At 52.9% G+C, this 22,973-nt stretch overlaps 8 protein-coding genes across 12 annotated transcripts; 3 read left to right on the forward strand and 5 right to left on the reverse strand.

The window, feature by feature from the left end:
• Positions 1–93: 93 nt before the first annotated feature.
• On the reverse strand, positions 94–2,723 carry NCU08999. Of its 3 annotated transcripts, XM_011395681.1 has the most exons (4): positions 2,644–2,723; positions 2,483–2,557; positions 1,054–1,662; positions 94–998 (listed from the first exon to the last, which is right to left on the reverse strand). In XM_011395681.1, the coding sequence occupies exons 3-4, from the start codon at positions 1,631–1,633 to the stop codon at positions 670–672; spliced, it is 909 nt and encodes a 302-aa protein (XP_011393983.1). In that variant the 5' UTR covers positions 1,634–1,662; positions 2,483–2,557; positions 2,644–2,723; the 3' UTR covers positions 94–669. The 3 variants fall into 3 exon arrangements, with proteins under 3 accessions (XP_011393983.1, XP_011393982.1, XP_011393984.1); XM_011395680.1 differs by lacking the exon at positions 2,644–2,723 and having other exon boundaries at positions 2,283–2,501; XM_011395682.1 differs by lacking the exon at positions 2,644–2,723 and having other exon boundaries at positions 149–998; positions 2,483–2,581.
• A 1,182-nt stretch (positions 2,724–3,905) lies between these two features.
• Positions 3,906–6,079, forward strand: NCU09000 (fyv-10). Its single transcript, XM_953935.2, has 3 exons — positions 3,906–4,158; positions 4,238–4,777; positions 4,848–6,079. The coding sequence occupies exons 1-3, from the start codon at positions 4,108–4,110 to the stop codon at positions 5,487–5,489; spliced, it is 1,233 nt and encodes a 410-aa protein (XP_959028.1). The 5' UTR covers positions 3,906–4,107; the 3' UTR covers positions 5,490–6,079.
• On the reverse strand, positions 6,038–9,322 carry NCU09001 (CCR4-NOT transcription complex subunit 7). The gene is made up of 2 exons (XM_953936.2): positions 8,347–9,322; positions 6,038–8,272 (listed from the first exon to the last, which is right to left on the reverse strand). Exons 1-2 carry the CDS (start codon positions 8,884–8,886, stop codon positions 7,094–7,096), a joined length of 1,719 nt encoding a protein of 572 aa, XP_959029.1. The 5' UTR covers positions 8,887–9,322; the 3' UTR covers positions 6,038–7,093.
• Positions 9,323–9,565: 243 nt separating this feature from the next.
• nuo10.6 (NADH:ubiquinone oxidoreductase 10.6) lies at positions 9,566–10,630 on the forward strand. The gene is made up of 3 exons (XM_953937.3): positions 9,566–9,731; positions 9,789–9,884; positions 9,968–10,630. The coding sequence occupies exons 1-3, from the start codon at positions 9,718–9,720 to the stop codon at positions 10,137–10,139; spliced, it is 282 nt and encodes a 93-aa protein (XP_959030.1). The 5' UTR covers positions 9,566–9,717; the 3' UTR covers positions 10,140–10,630.
• On the reverse strand, positions 10,586–13,527 carry NCU09003 (hypothetical protein). The gene has a single exon (XM_953938.2). The coding sequence runs from the start codon at positions 12,746–12,748 to the stop codon at positions 11,096–11,098; it is 1,653 nt and encodes a 550-aa protein (XP_959031.1). The 5' UTR covers positions 12,749–13,527; the 3' UTR covers positions 10,586–11,095.
• A 1,384-nt stretch (positions 13,528–14,911) lies between these two features.
• Positions 14,912–16,870, reverse strand: NCU09004 (eukaryotic translation initiation factor 6). Its single transcript, XM_953939.3, has 3 exons — positions 16,436–16,870; positions 16,070–16,228; positions 14,912–15,945 (listed from the first exon to the last, which is right to left on the reverse strand). Exons 1-3 carry the CDS (start codon positions 16,468–16,470, stop codon positions 15,399–15,401), a joined length of 741 nt encoding a protein of 246 aa, XP_959032.1. The 5' UTR covers positions 16,471–16,870; the 3' UTR covers positions 14,912–15,398.
• Positions 16,871–17,139: 269 nt separating this feature from the next.
• On the reverse strand, positions 17,140–20,041 carry NCU09005. Of its 2 annotated transcripts, none has more exons than XM_011395684.1 (3): positions 19,651–20,041; positions 18,673–19,535; positions 17,140–18,617 (listed from the first exon to the last, which is right to left on the reverse strand). In XM_011395684.1, the coding sequence occupies exons 2-3, from the start codon at positions 19,338–19,340 to the stop codon at positions 17,837–17,839; spliced, it is 1,449 nt and encodes a 482-aa protein (XP_011393986.1). In that variant the 5' UTR covers positions 19,341–19,535; positions 19,651–20,041; the 3' UTR covers positions 17,140–17,836. The 2 variants fall into 2 exon arrangements, with proteins under 2 accessions (XP_011393986.1, XP_011393985.1); XM_011395683.1 differs by having other exon boundaries at positions 17,249–18,617; positions 19,792–20,041.
• A 527-nt stretch (positions 20,042–20,568) lies between these two features.
• Positions 20,569–22,779, forward strand: NCU09006. 2 transcript variants are annotated; one of them, XM_011395686.1, is made up of 3 exons: positions 20,569–20,669; positions 20,743–21,023; positions 21,083–22,499. In XM_011395686.1, exons 2-3 carry the CDS (start codon positions 20,957–20,959, stop codon positions 22,447–22,449), a joined length of 1,434 nt encoding a protein of 477 aa, XP_011393988.1. In that variant the 5' UTR covers positions 20,569–20,669; positions 20,743–20,956; the 3' UTR covers positions 22,450–22,499. The 2 variants fall into 2 exon arrangements, with proteins under 2 accessions (XP_011393988.1, XP_011393987.1); XM_011395685.1 differs by having other exon boundaries at positions 20,586–21,023; positions 21,083–22,779.
• The last annotated feature ends 194 nt before the right edge of the window (positions 22,780–22,973 follow it).

Here is a 22,973-nt window from a genome sequence, read left to right on the forward strand (position 1 = left end):
GACGAGGACAAGCTTCCGACCACGCCAATGAAGAAGTGTAATCGCTCCGTCCTTTGACGCGTTGCACCGCCGCACCTTAGTCTCTGTGCCGCCGACTGCAGATACCCCATACCAAACGTCTTCTCTCTGTATCCTTTTTCCGTTACTCTGTGATTGATCTCCATTATTCTCATCTCGTAAATAGGTAGTACTGTAGTAGACGAAAGTCGCGTTATCGGCGCCATATCACAACATCCTAGCTAGATATGTACCAGTCAACATGCTGCGTCATCTCCAGCCTATCAGATAACTGACTTGACCCCGCCGAGTCCCGCTGAACCCCGCTGGAATCTGGGGACCTCACTCCGTCCTGGACCCAAGCTTCCTCCGCGCGTGCGTTCACAGCTCCACGTAAGGTCAGATGCCATCATCAATCTGTTGATCAAAGGGTATTTCATGGAACCTGCTGAATGGCTTTGCGCAGAACCTACAAAACCACCACCATAAAAGAATGTTGTGCTGTTGTTATAATGTTTCCAAACAGCCATATCGAAGCCCAGAATAAGGTAAATAATCAAGAGTGACGCTATACATGAGGTCCACTCCCACGAGAATCTAAGAACGCCAAATAATTTCTCAGGAAGAGAATAGCCTAAGCAAGAATCAGAAGAACCTCTCAGTAACATCCCGCTAGCTGCTGCCCTCTGGTTCCTCTTTTGGTTGAGGAGGCTGTAAACCGGCTGACTCGGCAATGCTCTTCCACATCTCCTTCTCCCGATATAGCCGATCTACCTCTTGTTTAAGCTTGTCGTTGGACTGACTTAGTTCCTGGATAGCCTGCTCCGTGAGCAGTTTCTCCAGTGTCCATTTCTCAATGTTCTGCGTTTCATTCTCCTTAAGCTGAGTGATGAACTGAACAGCGCGCTGAAGGATGGAGCCCTTGTTCTTCTCACATCCGGGAACAATCTTTGCAAGCTCATTTATGCCTTCGTTGATAGTCTCGCGACGTCGTCTCTCCACTGTTGTCTTGGTTAACCAAAATTCTAGTCTGGTTGGTTGGTTCCGAGTGCCTACCTTCTTTGTGGTTGTCTTTCCTCATCTTGTGCCACTCTTCACTGCCAACGGCCGGCTTGGGCGGGAGATGCGTTCCCCACTTTGGCGGTTCAGGCTGTACACCGTTGGCCGGTGGAAGAGATGTCTGGGGGGTCATAGGCGGCAGTCCGTCTGGCTCTTGGACGGGAGACGGGTTGTGATAGGCATTCTCGTGGTGGTGCTGCATCTCTGGTCCTGGCGGCGGAGGCGCAAAAGTCTCCTCAGTTGGTGGAGGAACATGAAGAGTGGGATACATGTTGAGGGCGGCGGCGGCAGTGTTAGTAGCGCTGTTCGCATCGGCCGTGTCTGTGTGATCCGAGGCAGCCTGGGCCAGCGCATTGAAATCGTCGGCGCTGACATGATCATGGGCTGCTTGTGCGATGCTGACAGCATTCTCCAGGAACGCCTCTGGCTCAGGGACCGCCATTGTCGCCGGTGGAACACCGCGCTTGTTTCTTCGAGAATCGGGCGAAGCGGACTCGGATGCGCGCTTTCGCTTCTGTCCTGGGGCGTTGGAAAGGTCTGTGAGGTCGGGATGCTCCATAGCAACGGGAGCAGCCATTTTAGATCTCTGAGAAGGAAAACACGATGCTGAGACCTCATAGTCAGTAACAACCTTAGTCAACGGAACCCACGGGTCAATTTGCGTGCTGCTGTTGCCTCATCTCAACCCCAAGTCCAGGAACCAGCACCAACAACTTGGAGAAACAACCCAAGCAGTAGTTGGGTAATATCTTCACGATCCGAATAGTAGAGTTGATTGGCAAGCACTTGCTTGACATATGTGTCGTGATAATGATGGGCCTTGAGCAGAACTCCAGACGGTGGCTCGGTTCCCATGCGACATAATTAACGCGTCGCTACGCTGATGATATTGGCCCCGCTGTGAAGAGCGTTGAGTGTAGGTGGCCGCCATGGACCGTCCGCAAACGACGTGCAAGCCCTATATGAAGCTGCATCTATGTTCGTGATGCGGCATGTGGAGTCGATGAAGGACCTGATGGCTTATGGAATTGGTGATGATGTTCTCCCGATCCATGTCGCCTTCGACTGTGTAAACAAAAGAAAAGACTGTCGCCGGTCGCATAGTTCGGGAGATCATCAAAAGTCTGTCAGGACTTGACAGCAAGTTGAAGAGCGTGCATCAACGAGCCAGGACTCCATTCGCGTTGATGGGGAAAAGCATATGGAATAAGTTGTGAAGCAAATACCTTGACTAGAGGCTTTGGTGGTCGGGACGCTTGGGATTCTTACGAGGTGGTCGAGGTCATGTGCAAAACTCGTGACTGCGTCAATCAGGACTTGGACCCATCCAACGCTTCAAGGAAACAAGCACCAACAACAACGCCAAAAAGAAACTTGGGCACCAAGAGAAAGGTATTTATCAGTCGAATCATGTTAGAAAACGTACCGGTTATTGAAAGAGATTCAGTTCCTGGATCTTGCGTTCGCCGGGCTTAGCAAAAGCCTCTTTTTCGAAGTTGATCTGGAGAAAGTCATGTGAGCTGAGCGAGAGGCAGCGAAGGAGGTCGAGCCGCCGGCTTGTATGTATAAGAAAGACTAGAGACACACCTTTCTGTGCACGGACCATGCGCAATGCTTCAATGAATGGTGAATGCCCGAATGCCCATTCCCCGGTCAACTCCCCGTGTCCCCACTGTTTTGTTTATAGTGTGGTGTAGCCTGGCCGCATACTGTACATATGGCAGTCTTCCTCATCTTCCCCTTTGTTCCTACCACTCTAGCTCTCTCACACCTTGCAGGGCATTCTCGACAATGTGCATCTTGTTTGGGACACATAACATGTCAAATCATGGAAAGTGTGAGCGTGGCACCTTGGAGGCGTTGAGGACTCTGCCGGGTAGCACATGTGCGGCCTCCTAATCCCATTCCAGGCACGTGCGCCCCAATAATACAACCCCAATTATCCCCATTTGCCTGAGTGCCTTTTCCACTTGACCATGAGTGTGTGGCTATCTTTAAGGCAAAGACACACATCTTTGGGATGTGCGTGCCGGGGCATGATATGGAAATCCGTTGCCTTCTTGCTACAGGTTCCGATGCACAGGAAAACCCCGTGCCTGACTGCAAAGGCCCGTTGATTATCGTGAATGCAACGACTCAATCACACCCCAAATCCGGCCGCGATTACCAACTTAGGTTCTCCTTTTCACGTAATTCCATTGAGGCCTCTAAGATGACAGTGTGAGACAGGTCGGCACATGATCTGGGCGACTGTAATCACGAGCACTAGCATCTGACCCTCCATCAACATCACTCACTCCCTCCGTGGACAGGCTTCAAAGCAGCATGGAAAAGATGGCAGCCTTCCGAGTTCACCAAGCCGTCGTGGATATTTCAAAAGCTACCATGCTAGGCAACCATCTGGATCAGCCTTCCGCCAGGTTATGTAGGTACGTAAACGCGTCATCATTGAAAAGCCAACGGCATGAGGAAATCATTCGTCGAGGCCTACCATGTACATCACCGTCCTAAACGGTATCACATCACCACCAGCCCCTACAACGCTCACCCAGCAGAACCTGAGGACCTGTATTCTTTGAATGAGGCTTCAAACATCCCCAAAACCTTTACTAGCACATATACACATGAACCAATAGCGAATGTTGGTTGTTTCATTGTCTGTTTTTGTCGCTAGTTCGTGATAGTAGCTAGACAGGACTTTATGCAACTTGTGCAGAACTATAAGTACTAGTGTAATTGCTGGTAGGTGGGATAGTGGGGCAGCCAATGGATGCCCTGCTGACATCAGTGGGGTACCCGCTCCCGGTCTGTCCCACGGGACTAACACTACCGGTTCCATGGCCGTCAAGGTCCATCTCCGTCCCATCACTGCAGTACCTTATCCGGCATCCTAGATCGCCGTGTATCAACCAAACGTACTTGACCACCCTTCCTTCATCCCGTCTTGTCTTTTTAATACTCCGATCATAACGATACCTCCGGACTTTTGAACTCCAACATTCCCCGGTACACCATCTTGGCGGTCCGCCCGTGTCTTATTGCCTTGCCAAGATGGCAGATCATGAAGCCTCAAAGATAAACCACGATAACCATCTACTACTGGTAAGGTGCTCCTTCACCCCCCCTTGAACCACCTTTTTCGATCGCCATCAACTAATCTTCTGTTCAACCTCACCTGTAGGACCAGCCATTGCTCCGTCTGCCATACGAACTCCTCCGCAAGAACTTCCGATCTGCTCACTTCACCGTCGAGAAAGAGTCAACAACCCTCAACAAGCTCCTGAAAGAAACAGCGAAAGGATCCCTCGACGGCAAGACATCGCCCGAAGATGTCGTCAAGAACCTCGATACCATGATTGCCAAGATGCGCGGCATGAAGCGCAAGCTGTCAACGTATGCCAACGAGGAAACCAGGCTTTATAAGCAGCTTGATGCTCGTGTGGCGCATCTGCGCGAGCTCTCGGATATGCACTCGGTTGAAGATGTTAAATACGAGGCTTGGTCCAGGAAACGTCTGGATCGACTGCTGGTCGACTACATGCTACGGCACGGATACAACACTTCGGCCCAAGCCCTGGCAAACGAGCGCGAGATGCACGACTTGGTGGACGTGGAAACATTTTTGACAATGAGCAAGATCCGCGAGTCTCTCGAGAACGGCAGCGTCACCGAGGCGTTGGCTTGGTGCAACGACAACAAGAAAGAGCTTCGAAAGTTACAGGTAGGCCGACACAACACCCCCGTTCTCCCCGTCAATCCCCATACCGCTAACATCATCTCCCATCCCCCAGTCCAACCTCGAATTTCTCCTTCGCTGCCAACAATACATCGAGCTCCTCCGCATCAACACCCCATCCAAATCCGTGGAGGCTATTACCCATGCAAAGAAATACATTGCCCCCTTCCAAGAACAATACCCCGACGAGGTCCGCGAAATGGCCGCCCTTCTCGCCCACCGGCCCACCGACAAGAACCTCCCCCTCAAATACGCCGCCTGGTACAGTCCGGATCGGTGGACCAAGCTCGCCACCTCTTTTGTAGAAGCGCATAACAAGCTGTTAGGCCTGCCCACTTTTCCCTTGCTGCACACAGCCCTGTCCTCAGGCTTATCGGCCCTCAAGACGCCCGCCTGCCACGGCACGCAAAAGACGACTTCTTCCTCACAGCCCGGGCATAGCCAGACGAGCATGACTAGCACAGTATGCCCGATCTGCTCGATCGAGCTGAACGAGTTGGCCAAGAACGTCCCCTATGCGCACCATAGCAAGAGCCATCTGGATAATGACTTGCTGCTCTTGCCGAACGGGCGCGTGTACGGACAGGCAAAGCTGGATGAGTATGCGGCCAAGGCGGGGCTGGCGGAGGGGCAGGTGAAGGACTTGGTTACCGGCGAGGTGTATTCGAGGACGGCGTTGAAGAAGGTTTTTGCTTGATACTGCGGTTTTCGATTTACGAGCAACGACACACGTGCTTCTTTTGGGGGGTCTATCTTTTCTTTCATTAACTGGGGAATTTGGGGTATATGCTACGACGCGGGTTGACTGACGGCTATGATTTACGGGTGTTTGGGGGATTTTATCATCGCATTGCTTTCTCAGGGAGAGGAACTCATCATTTGGGGAAATTATCATTATTAGTCTGGTTTCAGTTTGGACTACGTCCCAGGACAGAGACTCAACAGCGCAGTAAACAGCTTGGGAATGGGTACGGATGGGGGAGACATTACGTTGGCTTCTATATCACTATGTTGGGATGGAATAAAAAGATCGCAGGATGGTAAGATTGGGGATAAGATACGCGGCATGGCATACCGTATTTACACACACACACACACACACACACACACACACACGCGCAGACATACGCATATGAGCCCAAAACAGCGTTGCCATTATCATAAGAAGAAGTCTAGGTATAAAAACTGATGACTTTCATGACTTTGGCCTACACGTTGACTCAAAAATACCACGTATGTGGAGGAGCTTCAAGCTCAAAAAGAGTAAATGAATGAGGTGAAACCAAGACTCATTTTGTATCAACTACTTACTGAAGTACTCCGTGAATGGATTGCTTCTCTTCCCTGACACCATTTTCGCCAGTATAATGCAGCCAAACAAGTTACAACATAAAGGTGTAAACCACACGGGTGTAATGTAAGCGCTAAAGGACTACTAGTATACAACCAAAAAAGAAAGAAGAAAAGACCCAAAGTCGAAGGCAAACACCAGAACATAGCCGGTTCCGCTAGGGTATGGTGATGATGTGGATAGAGAGGAGGCGCCAAGGAGAATTTGGCAAGTCCCGTCATTTTTTTAATCCCTCCCCTTCTTTTTTTTTTTTCTTTCTTGTCTCCATCAGTTGCGGGCTGTCTTCCTTGGAAAAGTGTGCTTTAACCACGCGACTCCGTGCATATATGTCATGTAACGACAAGGTGTTTGTTTGTCCATCGCTTTTTTTTTTCTTATTCCCCAAGTCCTCTAAACCGCTGAGAGTGTTTAGGTTCTTTAACAAGCCAGAGAGCACGAACTCCATTCTTGATCACGGATATATCAACGATGATAACTGATAAAAGCATGTAGTAGGAAGGAAGACCCCGAAGATATAAAAATTTTGACCAAGAAAAAAAAATGGAGCGCAAAAAAAAAAAAAAGGTTAGGAAGGGGGACAGAAATAACACACAAGCCAGCAGCACGTTTCAAACTCCTTTGACCCATGCATATCGCATCGCATCCCTTCTATCCACACACACACACATACACCACATCCCGCCCTTAGACACCCCTCGCACACTCAACATCATCAACTACTCCTCTTCGGGTATGTAACGTCGGTGGACTGGGTCCCATACCAGCGCTGGCGCTGGAGGCACCGGCACAGGTTAAATGAGAATATAGATGTTGTACCAACCCAGGAGGACGAGGAGGAAGAAGAGGAAGAAAAGGACCAGTAGCATGTCCCACTAAGAGACGCTTGTTGTTGTTTGCACTCGTCCACCACCTCCAACCACCGTCATATTAGAGCCTGCCCCCGGATGTTTCTAGCCTCGGTTGCTGCTGCTGTTGGTGTTGTTGTTGGAGCCGAACGCGAACTGGCCGAACACGCCACCTCCACCGCCGGGCGTCATCGGTCCGAGGTTGCCCAGCGCCGCCGCACCGCCGTTGGTGTTGTGCGAGGCGGCGGCAGCAGCTTGCGCAGCAACGGCCGCTTGAGCCGCGTTGGCACCTGCAGCCGCGAGCGCGCCGGCGAGGTTTACCGGAGCACCGTTGGGCGTGCTGGGCGTTCCGTTCTGCGCACCGTTTGCCTGCTGCCCAGTCGCTGAGCTCTCGGTGTTGGTGTTGTTAGTGTTGTTATTGCTAGCAGTCGCGGCTGCCGTGTTAAGAGTGGGGAGGCTGGCAACCACGGAGAAATCGGGGATGCCGAGACCCCAGACCTTGCCGACGTGCTCGCCACCAATATCTCCGTTGAAGATGCGCTTCCGTAGCTCGAAGAAGACCTTGCCAGTAATAAGGCTGTCACTGCCCGCCTGATGTGCACTACCCACGCGCTTAACCTTGAGAGTGTCGGCGATGTGTTCTAGGCCTGATTTCTGCTCGAACTTTTGGAGGATCTCGGCCGCACCCGGGTCATTGGGAGTCAGCGCACCGGTGTTGTACTGCTTGATAGCGTGTTTCATGAGATGCTTAACGTCGTACGTCGAAGGGAAGTAAAGCTTCATGATCTGGTCAAACTCAACCTCGTCGTTCGGAAGCTGAGAACAGATCAAAAGTTTTGTAAGATAGCCAAAGTCGTAGCCGCCGTGGAAGCTGATCCAGCGCACGTCTTCAAAACACACTAAGCCGGATGGGATAAGCAGCGCGGCGAATTCCTTGGGGTCGATGCCATCCCGCTCAAGTAGGCTGAAGTCGATACCGGCTTGCTGCAGAGACTCGATCGAGGTCTGGTTAAACATGTCCTCCTTAAGAGAGAATTTGAAGTTGAACTGCCACGCAAAGGGAAACGGCCCCTGTTGATTGGCCGCCCTTTTCCCTGCGAGATCCATAGCATCAGTCGAGTTTGGTCGCGCAGGGGGTTGCTCGCCGTCTTCGTTGAATAGGGCGATGCCAATCTGGATGACCTTCAACATGTCGACGTTGGTCCTGAGACATTGGTAATGGTAATCACTCTTTCCCCTAAAACCTCCCATCGGTCTCGACACAACGCCGGGAAACTCGGTGTCCTAGAAAGAAGTCCAACCCACGTTAGCCATTTCCAAGCTCTCCTCTCCCAGTAAGGGGGTAACTGCAGTCCCACCATAGCAATATACGGATACTTGTCCACCAAGTCTCTCAGTATGGCCATCTCCTCGTGCAAGTTGTGCCTCCACACCTCTCGTATCCGGCTCTTGCTCTGCGATCGCGTGACATGGTCGGCAAGGGCACCGTGACCCTGTTGTGGTGCGTGTTGCATGTGCTGTTGGTGCTGGGCATGCTGGGCATGTTGTGAGTGTTGGGCCGTCTGTTGCTGGGCCTGCTGCTGCTGATGTTGTTGTTGTTGGGACTGCTGTTGTTGCTGCAGTTGGGCCCCGTGCTGGAATCCCATCCTCGCAGCATGGCTTGCCAGCCCCGAGTCTCCCCCCACGTTGAAGCCGCCACCACCAGCATTTAGTCCCCCGCCGAGGCCTAATAGGTTGCTATTTGCCGAAAAGGGGTTCACTTGGGCGTTCTGGTTGAGGTAGGCGGGGTTTCCTGTCAGCTGCGGAGGATGGCTTGCCGTGTGCTGGCCGTGTGTAGGAAACTGCTGATGGTAGGGCGAAGGTCCGCTGGGGAACCTGTTGATGGGTGGAGGAGGCATCGCGGAAGAGCGACAGCCACTAGACGGGTTCGATGCTGTGCGTCTATCGTGATATCGGACTTGTAAAGGTTGCTCTTAAAAGTGTAGGCCGCGTATGCACCATTCCTGACCAGGCGCTGCTCTGCGGGATGACGGAGGGGCGGCCGAGCGCTCAGCCGGCGGTGGGATCGGCCTATGTGGACTGGATGATATCGTCGTCGTGGCTGGCAGGCAAAGGATCGGTGCGACTGCGGTCGAGGGGAACGAGTACGGAGGGGCACAGCCTGGCAAGTAAGAGGTTAAGTTCTGTGGTGCGTGTTGACAGATTTCGTCGGACGGGTCGAAAGCTGGATGAGTGCTGTGCGTTTCGGGTGCACGGTCGAGGGCTGTCAACAGCAGTTGCTATCTGAGTTGTTGGGTTCGCTCAATTGCTCCAGTTCCAGTTGCAGCGAGTGTGTTGAATGGAACTGAACGTTGGAGGCGGCCGAGGCGGCAGGCTGTCGATTGCACGGGCCACCAGGAGCACAGTCGAGGTTGATGTCAAAGTGCCAGCAAGCACAGGTACAACCAGGTACGTACCATTTCCTGACTCGGCGCACGAGCCAGCTGCCTATGGTTGCAGTGTTCCCCATGAGAGGGGACGAGGCCCCCTTTCTGCCGCCAAGGGACAGGGTTGGGGATGGTGGTGCGGGTCGGTGTCTGTACGTAGTAGTATACACTACACACTAAGCAGCCGCACAGGCCAAGCACGTCGGGTGCGGCGACAACGTCGTCGACGTCGCCAAACCAATCGAAGCAGCTCTGGTGAAGCCATTCCCGCATCGACGTTAACACGCAATTGCAGTCACCAAAATGCGCGTCACACGGTGAGTCTCACTTACGACTACGAGTACCAGCTTTGCGATTCCTAACAACAACGAAAGAGTCCTCCGCGCCGTCCCCAAGAACCCCACGGGGTTCAACATCAGCGAGTTCCGTAGAGCTGCCCGTGTGCCCGAGCACGATCCTTGGATCAAGAAGTGAGTACAGGTTTTCGACGCTGTGCTCTTGGTGGAGGAGAGTTTGATAACCAACGCGAGAATCCCCCACTTCCCAAAAACAGCGAGTCCTGGCGTACCACCGGCCAATTCTCCCGCTCCGAGCGCTTCAAGGGCGCTCTTCCTGGCTTTGGCACCGCCTCGGTTGCCTTTGCTATTTACTGCGTTTACGAGCACCTCTTTCTCAAGGATAAGCACCACCACGATGGTACTGCGTCCGCCGTCACTGCGCACTGAGATCTAGGTGGGGATGGACAATGAGTTGGAGAAGACGGGAGTGTCTGAGTCGGACTGGGTGGATCCGGGTGGATATTCAGAGGGGGACAGGCCGTTGATATGGGGTCGACAAAGAAGAAACTACAAACAGGACGCCTACAAACGCCAGGTATAGCAGATAGCTGGCAGCCGAGCTCTGGTTGAAAGAGCTTTACCAGGGAAGTCTATCTCGGATGGCGGGAAAGATACAGAAGAGGAATATGACAGTACTGCACTTGACCCGGAGCGGTTGTTGCGGGAGGGCGGTGCCTATTGTAGACTGGTCTCCGTGATGAGCATACATACATATTTCACAGGGTCACACAGATGTTCAGGTTCGTGTGATTCTTGGACATGTTTACATCACAATCAGCTTCTCCTCATGTGTCCCGACAGACACGCATGTTGAACAGTGACATATATGCACGCACGCGCCGGCGGGGGTTTCTTATGGACATATTCTTGACTTATAGACACAAAGCAGTGAAATCAAAAAAAGGGACCCCGGCTTTTATATACATTATCTGTCTTTTTACAGGCTCTGTGTTGACTGTGATCGGTCACCTCATGGTCCACTTCATCCCGACATCATAAAAGCCCTTTCGGTCTCTTCTCCCTTTAAAACCCTCCCATACTACCTACATAAGCCAACCCCCCATTCTGGTATATATATCATCTTAGTATCAAACAAAAATGGTATCTGTTTCAACGGAACCCACAGACACACAATGCAAAAAAGAAACAAAATCCAGAGTCTAGCCCGCGGCGGTCTAGGTCATGCTAAATCTTTGTTGTTGTTGTTGTTGTTGTTGTTGTTGTCATCATCCACGGCCATTAATCAAAAAAAGAAAAGAAAAGAAGAGACAAAAGGCAAAACGAAAGCCAAGTCATAAAAACCCTTAAACGCCGCATCAGCTGGATTGGAATGACAGCAGCTTTTACAGGCCAATGCCGTTAACCAAGTCCAAGCATCCCTCGACCGCCATCTCCAACTCACCCACGCGCTCCTTCAAGTGCCTGTTCTCGTCACGCAGCAAGCCGACCGTGTCCCAGGCCATGCTGGCGTCCTGGCCCCTGCAGTTCACGCACCCGTTCTCGTCCGAGCCGGGCGCGATGCCCCTGATGATCTTCTGGAACGCGCTCATCTGGGTGCCCATGATCTTGGGCTTGGGGGTGGTCGGGACGGGGGGAGGAGGGCCCATGGACCTCCTCTTGTTGGTGACGCTCACGTTCCGTTGCAACGTCGTTACTGAGGGAGCGGGGCTGTTGACGATGCTCATGGTACCATCAAAGCCGCCACCAGGAACGATGGGGCTGCGGCACCGCGCCGAGAACACGCTCTCACTCTCGGCGACGCTGTCGGTGTCAGTCGAGTACGAGTAGTCCGTCTTGATGGTGCTGGCGCTCTCGCGCCACTTGCGCCGGGCGTTGTAGTCGGCGTCGACGCCGAGGTCCTCCGACACAACGCTGCACTCGGACATGATGGTCGACGTGCGCTGTGGGACGGGACGGAACTTGCTGCGCTCAAAGGCGAGCTCGTCCATCAGCTTCTGGATGGCCTGCTCGTGCTCGGAAGCCTTGCGCGCCATACCCTCGAGCTGCATCTTCAGGTGCTGGGCGCGCGTCTCGGCCGCCTCAATCTCGTCGCGCTGGGCAGACTTCTCGGCTTCCAGGTCGCGGATGGTGATTACGCGCTCGCGGAAGGCGGCTTGCATCTTGGTGAAGAGGCCGATGGCGTTGGCCTGCAGGTCCTTGTACGCGGTCGGGGAGATGTCGCTGTTGGGCGCAGCCCCATTGGGAGGGAACAGGGCGGCCTCGATGTCAAGGTTCAAGATCTCGTCGTCGTCAACGGCAGGGCCAGAGGACGCCGCCGGGCCCGGCGTGAACTTGGACGAGATGGCCGATATGAGCCGGGAGGTGACGTTACCCTTGGGCGTGGATGGTTCATGCATGCTGCTGCGGTTGCTAAACTGGCTGGCGTTGGTCCCGCGTCTACGCGACCTTGTGGGCGTCTTGTCCAAGGAGGTGTCACCGTCGCGAACGGAGCCGGTCAGGGACTGATTGTCCGCCGCCTTGCTCGCTTTGCTGCTGCGGGCTGTTAAGGTGGGAGCCATTCCCAATGCTTCTGCTGCTGCCGCGCCCGAGCTGTTCAGCCAGTCGGCAAACGCTCCTTGGGAACTGTCGGTTTGCTCCGAGGAGGAGGAGGCGGGCTGGTTTTCGGTGCCAAAGGTGAGGGCGATCAGGTTCGGGAACGATGACCCGCGGCGATGTTTGTTTAGACCCGAGCCCGACTCAGCGTCTTGCTCAGAAAACCCGCTGTGGTACTCTTGCAAGGGGGCCAAGGTGGAGGGGGCTGGGAGGATGATGGTCGAGGATGGGCGAGGCGGTGGAGCGGGCACTATGCGCGGCTTTTCTGGGACTCTGGGGGGGACGGCGTTGTGCTCTGAACTGACGGATCTGATCTTATCCAGCGATCCTCGCAGGGCTAGGGCTTTGGGAGGAGGTGTTGGACGTTCAATGGGGCGTTGGGGAGGCGGTAAGTCTCTTGCTGGCTGCGAGGGGGGCAGAGCAGGATTGGGTCTAAGGGGCATGATGTATGTAGTAAAAGTTTGGAATGCTGCCACAGTATCCCTGGAGGTCCCGTGTCCGTTCTCCTGTGTGTCCCCTGGTAGTCCCTGGTAGGCGAATCTAGCCGTTGTTGGTCTGGCCGGTCGGCTTATGTCCTGTTTGGCGGGGCCGGAGTGTTTCTTCAAGTCCAGGCGACCGAATGTCCGGCTCCTCTACCACCGTGTTATTCTAGGAATACAGAGAGAGAGAGAGTATTGACTGCTTCGGCTGGCCAATGTGCACAATATGGGGGTGATGTCTGGGGCTGAGACCAGTTTCAACGCCAAAGCAAGACAATGGAATGCAACAAGCTTCCACAGCTTCCACGGTGCGTAGCTGAGGTGGATAGGGTGGCAATTGGCGGCGGGAATCCTAAAATCGTGTTTTGGTATCCAAGATGGGGAGTGCCTTGGGTCAAAGATGAACTCGAGTCGGGCGGGCTTCGAAGAGGTGCGGAGGTGGACGGGGCGGAAGAGTAGTATATGCCGCTGGCGTGCCGTGGCTCATGCGCTTATTTCAGGGGTCCAAAGTCTTGACCGATATATTGGCTCGGGAGAGGTGTAGGCCGATGTAGGCGCACGAGATTCTATCGTCCGAACAGGCGGGTTGGGTGAAATGGAAGTTCGAACCGTGACGGTGATAGAGGAAAAGAATTGACGATAACTAAAGCCATCCAAGAACCAAAACCACGGGAAAATATCAAGGGGTTAGACCCAAATGAAAAAAAAAACTAAAAAACTAAAAAACTAAAAAACGGTCCAACGGTCTGGAGAAGTTTGGACCGAAGCGAGGTCCCGTTCTCCCCTTTCCACTTTGCCTGATTGCGCGCACGCGGCGGCGGCACCACCACGGGCAGTCCACCACACCCACCCACCACCACCAGGCAGTCCACCACCAGAGTAGGTACTTGGGGGGCACACCACCGTCCTCAACAGGGATCGCGGGATAGGAGACAGAGCCACGGGCGTCCACCTTTCAATTGAACTTCCAGGGGTTCGCTAAGCCGGGACAGGCTTCCACTTCCGTTCCTGTTTTCTTTTCCGTTTTCCGGGGTCGTGAAGAAGCTAGAGATTCCCAACCTTCTTTTTCGAAGCCTTGGCAACCTGACGTCTGCAGAAACCGACAAGGATTCCACCGATTGGCCCGCACCTGCCCCGGCCCGGCATTGCGGACTGCGGCTGCGTGGCACGCACTTGGCAGTGTTTTTGTGCAATTGAAGTTGCAGCACTTGTGCATCTTTTGAGATCTGGGTCGACTTCAATCTACAGTTTTTGTTTTTTCATGAAGGATTTTCTCACACGCTTCATACACATCTACAACAACGCTGAAAACTAATTAGCCCTAAGCCTATAAGCTGCTCGTTGCGGAGAATCGAGATCGGACCTGCCGATTGACTATCAGACGGGTTCGTGGGTCTGTGCAATTTCGTCGAATTTCACGTTCCTGGAAATTGACCAAAAACCCCCCAGATTGACGTTTCAAAAGAAACCAATATTCCCGAACGATATTTCCACTCATGACTAAGTCTAGTAGTTTAGTCCACGCATCTTTTGCCACAAGCTGCATGTCTCTCAACGGTCAGGGCATCGCGGAATAAAGCTGCGTGGTTTAAATTATTTCCACCCATCACATACCAAGCCGTTTCCAGAAGAAGAAGCAGGATTCTCGAGTGAGACATTATACGTAGCCGCCGTGGATTACCATGTCGTTGTGTGTGGACTTGGACTCGTGGTAGGTATTATACGCATTCTATAGCCCCCCATTCTATGCATATGGACATGTCAGGTCAACAAAGTGTTGACGAATGCTGGGTCCCACGAGTCCCTGGAACGGACAACCACATCATCGTGCATGATGAAACACTGCATCACCGCTGCTTGCTGGCAACCGCCGCGATCGCAACCAACCCTGGCACTCGAGGCAGCATCGGGTGTGGTACATGCCGTACTGTGTTTTTGCATGATGGTTTTTTTGTAAACATTGATGATGGGGAATTGTCTCAAGAGGCATCTCGCTTGGCGTCTGGATTTGCATTCGTAAAAGGAGGTGATGATCCCGTCATAGAGCATAGGGGACGAGCTTGGAGTTTCAGTTGGTCTTCTTCACTGGATGACAGGTGAACCAAGAACTACCAGTACAACCCTAACCCTTGGCAGAAAACCGTGCCTTGCCCCAAATCCCAAAGACATTGGTCCCGCGTTCTGGACTTATATGTCACATGTTAACTGAACCTCGAAGAGTATCTATACTTCGTGATTATTCTGAACGGCCATGGCCATGTCAACTGGAAGCTTTTTTTCATTCCAGATGGCATTTCCAAAACTCGAAGCAATCTCGCAATCCAGGCCGAGCCACAACCACGGTCATCTTCACACATATCCATATCCTCACGCAAAAACGCCAGTCATAGGAACCATTCATTGGAAGAAAAATCGCCTTGTTTGCTCACGCTTGAGCATGCATGTCAGAAACGACCCATTGTCGTTGGTATACCTGACAAGAATCCCGCCTCCTACACATCCATCTCTCGCCTCCGCTCCCTCCTGCCTCACACATTGCCTTCCTTTCTCCTTGCCTACCAAGCACAGATAACACCAACTCCAAAACAAGCCCACAAAAGAAAAACCATTGGATTTAGTAGAAAGACTCGACCATGGTATCCTTGAGGCTGGAGTTGATCTGGCCAGGCGCGGCACCCTCTCCTAACCTGAACACGCTCTCGATAACACTCAGCTCGGGCGCCGTAGTATCAAGACCAGTGACGGCCATCCAGTCGTTGACCACCATGCCACCGCCGATGACGTTGGAACCTCTGTTGACGGAGCCGGCCACCAGCGGTACCTGGAGCAGGGAGCTGAGCTCGTCCTGGTCCTGGATGGATGTCTTGGGGTGAACGAGGCCGCCCTGGTTGCTGAGCGCCATGTAGCTACCGACGAGCACGTTGTCGGCAATGGTCTGGCGGAACACCTCGACGCCGAGCACGTCGGCAATGATCTCTTCGGTCTCGCGCTCCAGATCCGGGTGGATCAGCGCCGTGTGGTCGTTGCACACAATCACGTTGCCCAGGGCCGACAGGCGCTCCTCGATACGTTGTATGCGCACGTCGTCGGGGAGACTGTTGCGCAGATGTTGCAGTTCCTGGTCGCTTGTGGTAGTGGGGACGAGGAGACCTTTGCGGTTACTGTAATTTTTTTTTTTACTCGTGGTTAGCTTACCAATGTCCCATAATCAGGTTCTCGGTTGCGCCCCCTCCGATACTTGGGACTAAAAGTTCAATCAAAAATGCAGAGGGAAGAAGCGCCTACCCAGCTGTCAAGCGACCGATGATTCTTGTGCCGGCAATGGTGGTTCTGCAGATAGGGATAACATCTTGGAGTTCGGCCTCGAAGACGCTGTAAAAGTTTTCGCTGGCACCGACGGCGACCAAAGCGTAAGAGTTTGTAAGTGTGGAAAAGACTCCAACCCTATTGAGAAAGCAGACAATGTTAGCGCGTCTGCTACTTGATATCCCGAAGAACTACCCTCCGCCCCCCATTCAGATTCAAGAGTCGCCTTGCTGTCGCGGTGTCGAAGCATGGTATTGATGTCGTCGTCGGTGGCAGGCGGGGCAGATCTTCGATTTTCGCATCGCGATTCCCCATCTCGGAACGTGGAGGCCAAGCAAAACTTACTCGTTGGAGTTCTCGAACTGGGCGCGGACAGCCATGGCTTCGGTTCTTCTTGTGTAGTGCTCCTAGTGGGCTTCCTTTACTTGGTGGGTGAAGTGGTATTCCGATAGAGACGGAGAGATTGAGTTTATGCGACTGAAGCAATGGAGATTGGAGGTATAGAATGCCGTTTTGCTGCTTCGCGAATGACGACTGGTGGGGTGGGCGATGGAAGGAAAATATAATCTGGATTCAGACTCCAGGCTATGTGTAAAGTGGGGCGCTATCAAATCTGGAATCTGGACTGAGGAAGAACCACACAGCTTTTGGAAGCGGGTACCAAGACCCTTACAGATGTATGTACCAGTACTTGCCTTCAACAACAAGACATGGACGCATACATGCGGCTTACCAACCCAACCTCTCTACTCAAACCCTTCCATTTTTGCCATCGAGAAGTATGAGTTTGTCGAAATTCTAGTGCACTTGCATCGATACAATTTCATTTTCAATCACCGGTGACTCAGACACTTTGGAGCAATCCTCGTAAGGCTACGCGAGCAGTGCCTAGCCACCCTCGGGATGGCAAAAGGCTTGCCACACAGCCCACTATGTTACAGCGACATGGAAGCTATCCTCTACGTCTACCCGACCCCATTACCGCCTCCTAAAGCTTGTTTGCCCAATCAGATTTGCAGTGGCTTTCCCATTTGGTAGTGTACACTACCGCCATTTTCATTATGATTCATCATTGTTGCGATATGCAAGGTACCCAAAGAGGCTCACTTGCGGGGCGTAGTAGAATAGACTGGGGCTTGTTTCAACAGTTCAACTTCTGCAAAATGTAATGAAGTTGCTGTTGCAGTGTACTGTGTAGAAGATCACAGGATCCTGGTGGTATAGACATAGATGCCAGAAGCCGACATACCGGACAATTCATTTTGGCTTATCTTTTTTTGTTGAACTCGTCCGCTCGGCTCATGATGAACCCTAACCCACGGATTCACAACCTCTCCTCGTCAGCCCATGTAGCGACAGGACAACAATGAGAACAACCAAAGTGTGGCTAAGGGAGCCCGGTTGTCATTTTGGGTTATGAGCTTAGCAGAGGGAACGTATGGCTGGGGGAACATCTGGTTCAGTTGACGAGAAAGCGCACTTTGCCATAATGCCGTGAGGTACCTCCATATAACCCGCTGATACCAATTCCCATGACCGTTGAAAGCCATCATCCAAGTATCATCGCCTTTAAACAAGATGCATTTATACCAAAACTCCAAACTCCCCTGCCCCCGGCTGACCGTCAAGCACTAGTCTCGTGAGACCAGTAGTCTATTTAAGACGACGCGAACATTTATTTTGCCAACCCCGTTTTGCCGGATGATGCATGCCTTGCAAGAACTGATCACCTTCTTTGACTCAGTCTCATTGCAGTGTTTGGGCTGGAAATAGCTGCGGACCAGCAAAGCCTTTCGCTATAACCCCCTGGATATCAATATTTTTAAGAGGGTCAGGATGTGGACTCCACATCTTGAGCAGGATGTACCGCGCGCTCACCGGCGGGTCGAACTTGATGGTACACTTGTTCTTGTCCTTCTCAATGTAGAATTGGGCCAGCGGAGACATAAGCGCTCCGCCAACGGCTCGTACCGCCTCCTGCGTGGCCACCTGCGAGGCTTCTCGCGCTCGTTCAAGTTCGGGGGTTCCCGTGTCGTATTCGTTACGCCAACTAGCAGAGTGTCGCGCACGAGTGAGATCAGTCCAGTCCAAACCGCTGGGGTTCCATGGGTCTCTTCCGTCATCACTACTGTCGCTTTCAAAAGGCAAAGCACCAATCCTGTTGGGGGTTCGCCTACGCCGCAAATGATTTTCGTCTCCTTCGCTTTCGTCATCACTGCATTCGGTCGTGACATTGAAAGGCTGGGATGCAGCCGAAAACTCGGGAGGTAGCGCGGCTGCTGCTTGATCTTCATCATCGTCATCATCATCATCTATAGTGTTGATCAGATCTGATATGTAATCGCGTCGATATCTCGAGGGGTAGATCCGTCCATCGTCGTCGTGTCGGACCGAGTAGATTGTTGGAGTGTCGCGTGATGTCCGTGGTCGTGGATTCGCTGGTTGCTCATACTGAATTTGATATTGCGCTGTACATTTCAACAGGTCATCATGTTCCATCGAAACAAACACCATGCCCTCTCGGACCCTAGAGACCGGTCAGCAAGGCAATCGAAAGATATCCGAAACAAGACAACACATACGGCTGAGAGTAATGTGAACCAGGTGCTTTGATGACCAACTCTTTCAAGCTGAAGACAGTACCACCGTGATGTCGTAGTATGATGTTGCAGCGATTAGTCCTTGTGCAATAAACCGAAGCGTCGTCTTTCAGGATGTTTTCCGCCACATAGGCCCGTCCATCCCTGAACAAGCCACCATCACAGCTAACAATCTCCAAAAGAAGCGGACCGGGTTCCACCTGGCCGTATTTTCCGTACAGAATATTTTTGTAGCTTGGCGATACCTTGTCGGAATCCAGTTTCCGTCGCTTTGCGCGCCGAAAGTTTTCTAGTTCTTCCATATCCTCAGGAGGAGTGTTCCTACCGAAGAGCGAAGGCTGTGAAGAGCTGGACGAGTCTTGAAGCTCGCCGAGCGTCACGTAGCTGCGCTCCCTGGCAGGGTTCATATGAGTTCGGTGCCTCTCCATTGCCCGGTCAAAGGGCGAATAACGGGAAGGGCGGCCGTTCTGGCCTCCGGGCGCCGACACGCCGGGTCGCACCCTTGAGCCAAGCGAACGAAGGGACGGAAGTAAGGGTGGGGTAGGGGTCGAAGAAGTTGAACTTGGAATGGCAGGCGGCAAAAAGCTGCTAGAGGGTTGAGAATCCTGGTTGAATCGCCGGCGAAGAGACCGGTCAGAGCCGGAGGACATCCTGGACCGAGCGAGCACCCTGGAGGCAGCCTGTTCGAGAGCTAGGTTGCGACTGATGCGGTCGTGGAATCTTTCTAGAGCCTCAAATCGTTCTCGGGATATCGCCGTGGGAGATCTCGGCGGAAGGGCATCGGGTTGGGCGTTATTTTGGCGAGATTCCGAATCCCAGGGCGACCTTAGAGGTCGACTGTCGGACTAGGGTACAAGAGAAGGATGAAAGTTAGTACTAAGGTGTAGTACTCGCAGGTAACAAGACACCAGAAAATGTGTTCCTGCAGCGAGGTGGTCTGGGTGTAAATCAGAAGCTTACAGCTTCGAACTGGGCTCATACGCCATATGTCGAGGCGCCAGTGCGTGTGGAAGGCGCAGAGAAGCGGCAGGTTTGATAACGCGGCGATATGTTAGGTTTGGATGGGGGCCGTGGAAGCGCATATCAGAAAGGGCAACTTACCATGAAGCTTGAGGGCACAAAGACCAGGGGGGGGAGGCGCAAGCGGGGAGGTAAAAGGAATAGAACCCGGCTGGGACAAGACAGACCAGCGTGCGAAAGATAGGAGTGGCACAATAGCGCTTGAAAAAAGAGATGGTTCAAGTAAACAAAATGTGCAGAAAAAGAAGGCGAAAGTCAAGGGTCAAATGTCAAATGTCAAAATGATCACGGAGGAAAGAGTGTTGAAAGTGGAAAGGATTGTAGAGTGGCCGATCATCTTGTAGTGTACACACTAGACCCGGCCGTTGCACGGGACACCCTGAGACGAGAGGAGGAGTCAACCACGGGCGGGCAGCTGGGCGAGCCAACACCATCCATATCCATATCCACCGAGAACCTAGGTACCTATTCTGGCATGGAGGGTAATAGGTACCTTGTCCTTCACTGACGTTGTGGGAGTGTAATTGTTAGCATATACTTGATGAGGCGCCATAGTGGCCATGATGTGCAAGTACCACTTTAACTGGCGTCATTTGGCATCGGGATCTACGATACGTATGGATGTTCACTGAGTGTAACCCCAAGTCCCCGTCCAAACCACAAAGTGCATTCCGTTCCCTTCTTCTTCTTCTCGTTGCAAAGTTACCTTGGTTGCTGGATTTCAAACTTGATAACGGGTGGCGTTTGTAGCATCTATTGGATCCTTAGCGAAATCATTCCAAAAGATCCAAGAAGCGCGAGTGTTTGCCGTTGTCCGATCTTACGTATTACTCAGTTTGTTAATGGAGATAGTCAAGTAAAACCGCCGAAATGCACAGGCCTCTTCCACCTACTTTTGCACCACGCGTCTCAATCTCAACACCAACCACCATCCTCAACTTGAGATCGAACGGCCAATAGTACGGCATGCGCACTGATATCACTGGTCTCAAAAAAAAACCTTGAACCCAATTCTAACTATTTTGCTGTCAGAATCTAGAAAAGGCAACTCTTCGCCAAGTTTCCAAGTTTAGTTCTCGGTCTAGGAACCGAATCGTTCGCTTGCCCGCGTTCCTTCACCTCTCACCTCAACTTCACCACCTACAACCACAAGCGCAAATATCACTTGGCGCAAATAACCAAAGGGGTCGTTTTTGTTCCTGGCCACAACAACCAAAGTGTCGTCCTTAAAGAGTCGTTGTCCATCATGACTACCACCGAGACTAACGGATCTGGTCAAGAGGCTTCCCATTCGGCTGCTGGCATCAGTGCAGGCAAGTGCTTAACCCTCCTTATGTCTGGAGATAGGTTACGAAACTAACCCCCTCAACAGATGAGATCGCCCTCTATGACCGGCAAATTCGACTCTGGGGCATGAAAGCCCAAGAAAAGATCCGCTCTGCCAACATCCTTCTCATCACCATGAAAGCCCTCGCCAACGAGATCGCCAAGAACCTCGTCCTGGCAGGTATCGGCTCCCTGACCATCAACGACCACGCCGTCGTCTCCGAAGCCGACCTGGGCGCGCAATTCTTCCTGTCCGCCGAGGACGGGCACCTCGGCCAGAACCGCGCCATTGCCGCCAGCGCCTCCCTCCAGCGTCTCAACCCGCGCGTTAAAGTCATTGTCGACACGGACGACATCCGGACCAAGCATTCGTCCTTCTACTCGTCGTTCGACATCATCATCGCCACCGACCTCGACGCCGACACCCTCAACGTCATCAACACCGCCACCCGCATCCACGGCCGCAAGTTCTACGCCGCCGGCTCGCACGGTCTCTACGGCTTCCTCTTCGCCGACCTGATCGAGCACGACTTTATTATCGAGCGCCAGCGCTCCAACCTCTCCACCACCTTGGGTCCAGAGACCAAAACCCGCTCCATCGTCTCCGTCGCGCCCAAAGAACCCGACAACAAGGACTCCGACATCGAGCTCGTCACCAAACGCGAACTCTACTCCACCTGGCTCCTCGCCTCCTCCGACGCCTCCCTCCTCCCCCAAGACATCCTCTCCTCCCCGCGCCGCAAACGCGCCGTCACCCCTATCCTCAGCTGTCTGCGTGCCCTCTGGCAGTTCACCTCCACTTTCGGCGTCCCGCCCACCGGGCCCGAACTCTTGACCAACCACACCGCTCTCGCGGCCTTTACGCAAATGTGCAGCGACAAGCACAAAGCCCTCGGCCTGCCCGCGGAGACGTTGCGGGCCGAGTTGTTGCGATCGTTCCTGCAGAACGTGGGCGCCGAGCTGGCTCCCGTGGCGGCGGTGTTGGGCGGGCAGCTGGCGCAGGACGTGATCAACGTTCTGGGACAGACGCAGCAGCCGATTCAGAACTTTGTGGTGTTTAGTGGGGAGAGCATGGAGGCGAATGTGTATGCGTTGCATCCCCGCGAGGGAGAGCTCGGCAGAGGACTGTTGCCGGTGACGATGGGGGTGATTGAAGCTGCGGCGGAGGTGTTGGAGAAGGAAGGACAGACGACGGATTTGATGGGGTTGGGTGGACAGCATCTCGGGGGCGGCCAGCAGCAGCAGCAGCAGCAGCAGCAGCCTTCGTCTCAGATGGAGGGTGTCGAGCAACAGCAGCAGCAACAGCAGCAGCAACAGCAGCAGCAGCAGCACGCTAATGGTGTATCAACTGAACAATTCACGGGCGCTGGACAGCAGCAAGAGCAGCAAGGCTCTGGTGCCGGTAACGCCTGACTTTCTCTTCACTTATCAAGTCGATTAGGTATTCGCATTACTGGCTCACTCCCCCCCCCCCCCCCCCCTTTTTTTTTTGTGGCTTGGCTTGGATCCTATCTGGGGTGTGCTTGGGAATCTAGAACGATGCGATGCAGGGCGTTCGTGTGGTAAACTGTAATTCAATGGCTTGCGGACAAACGAGAGAATACATGTATGATGAATGTAGCAACAACTTTTTAGACAGACAGACAGACTCATGTTTTCTGTGGATGAAGGGTCACATATCTGGCTGGTTAGGATGACTAGTAGCTAGACTGGCGAAAATATGAACTTGGGTGTTTAAAAAATGAAGCCACTCTGCTTTGTTCCTGCTGAAAGTAACGTGTGGCAATATTCACTCATGAGAACGTTATGGCAGTTGGAGGAGTTCTGTGAGAGAGGGTGTGTACAAGATCACCACAATGTCATGTAATCAATCCATTTATACATATCTCAATGTATGATGTATCTGAAAGCAACTAGTAATTCTCAAATTTGTATTC

The sequence above is a fragment of the Neurospora crassa genome, linkage group III, assembly GCF_000182925.2.
Source record: "Neurospora crassa OR74A linkage group III, whole genome shotgun sequence".
Lineage (NCBI taxonomy): Eukaryota > Fungi > Ascomycota > Sordariomycetes > Sordariales > Sordariaceae > Neurospora > Neurospora crassa.

Coding starts and splice junctions, on each gene's coding strand:
- NCU08999 (XM_011395681.1), bottom strand. CDS start 1,633: ATGGCTGCTCCCGTTGCTATGGAGCATCCCGACCTCACAGACCTTTCC. Junction 999..1,053: donor GAAAGACAACCACAAAGAAG/GTAGGCACTCGG, acceptor CCAAGACAACAG/TGGAGAGACGACGTCGCGAG.
- NCU09000 (XM_953935.2), top strand. CDS start 4,108: ATGGCAGATCATGAAGCCTCAAAGATAAACCACGATAACCATCTACTA. Junction 4,159..4,237: donor ACGATAACCATCTACTACTG/GTAAGGTGCTCC, acceptor CCTCACCTGTAG/GACCAGCCATTGCTCCGTCT. Junction 4,778..4,847: donor AAGAGCTTCGAAAGTTACAG/GTAGGCCGACAC, acceptor CCCATCCCCCAG/TCCAACCTCGAATTTCTCCT.
- NCU09001 (XM_953936.2), bottom strand. CDS start 8,886: ATGCCTCCTCCACCCATCAACAGGTTCCCCAGCGGACCTTCGCCCTAC. Junction 8,273..8,346: donor AGTATCCGTATATTGCTATG/GTGGGACTGCAG, acceptor ACTTCTTTCTAG/GACACCGAGTTTCCCGGCGT.
- nuo10.6 (XM_953937.3), top strand. Junction 9,885..9,967: donor CACGATCCTTGGATCAAGAA/GTGAGTACAGGT, acceptor TCCCAAAAACAG/CGAGTCCTGGCGTACCACCG.
- NCU09003 (XM_953938.2), bottom strand. CDS start 12,748: ATGCCCCTTAGACCCAATCCTGCTCTGCCCCCCTCGCAGCCAGCAAGA.
- NCU09004 (XM_953939.3), bottom strand. CDS start 16,470: ATGGCTGTCCGCGCCCAGTTCGAGAACTCCAACGA. Junction 16,229..16,435: donor CAGTTCGAGAACTCCAACGA/GTAAGTTTTGCT, acceptor CTTTCTCAATAG/GGTTGGAGTCTTTTCCACAC. Junction 15,946..16,069: donor ATCGGTCGCTTGACAGCTGG/GTAGGCGCTTCT, acceptor AAAAAATTACAG/TAACCGCAAAGGTCTCCTCG.
- NCU09005 (XM_011395683.1), bottom strand. Junction 18,618..18,672: donor GGTTCACATTACTCTCAGCC/GTATGTGTTGTC, acceptor ACCGGTCTCTAG/GGTCCGAGAGGGCATGGTGT.
- NCU09006 (XM_011395686.1), top strand. CDS start 20,957: ATGACTACCACCGAGACTAACGGATCTGGTCAAGAGGCTTCCCATTCG. Junction 21,024..21,082: donor GGCTGCTGGCATCAGTGCAG/GCAAGTGCTTAA, acceptor CCCCCTCAACAG/ATGAGATCGCCCTCTATGAC.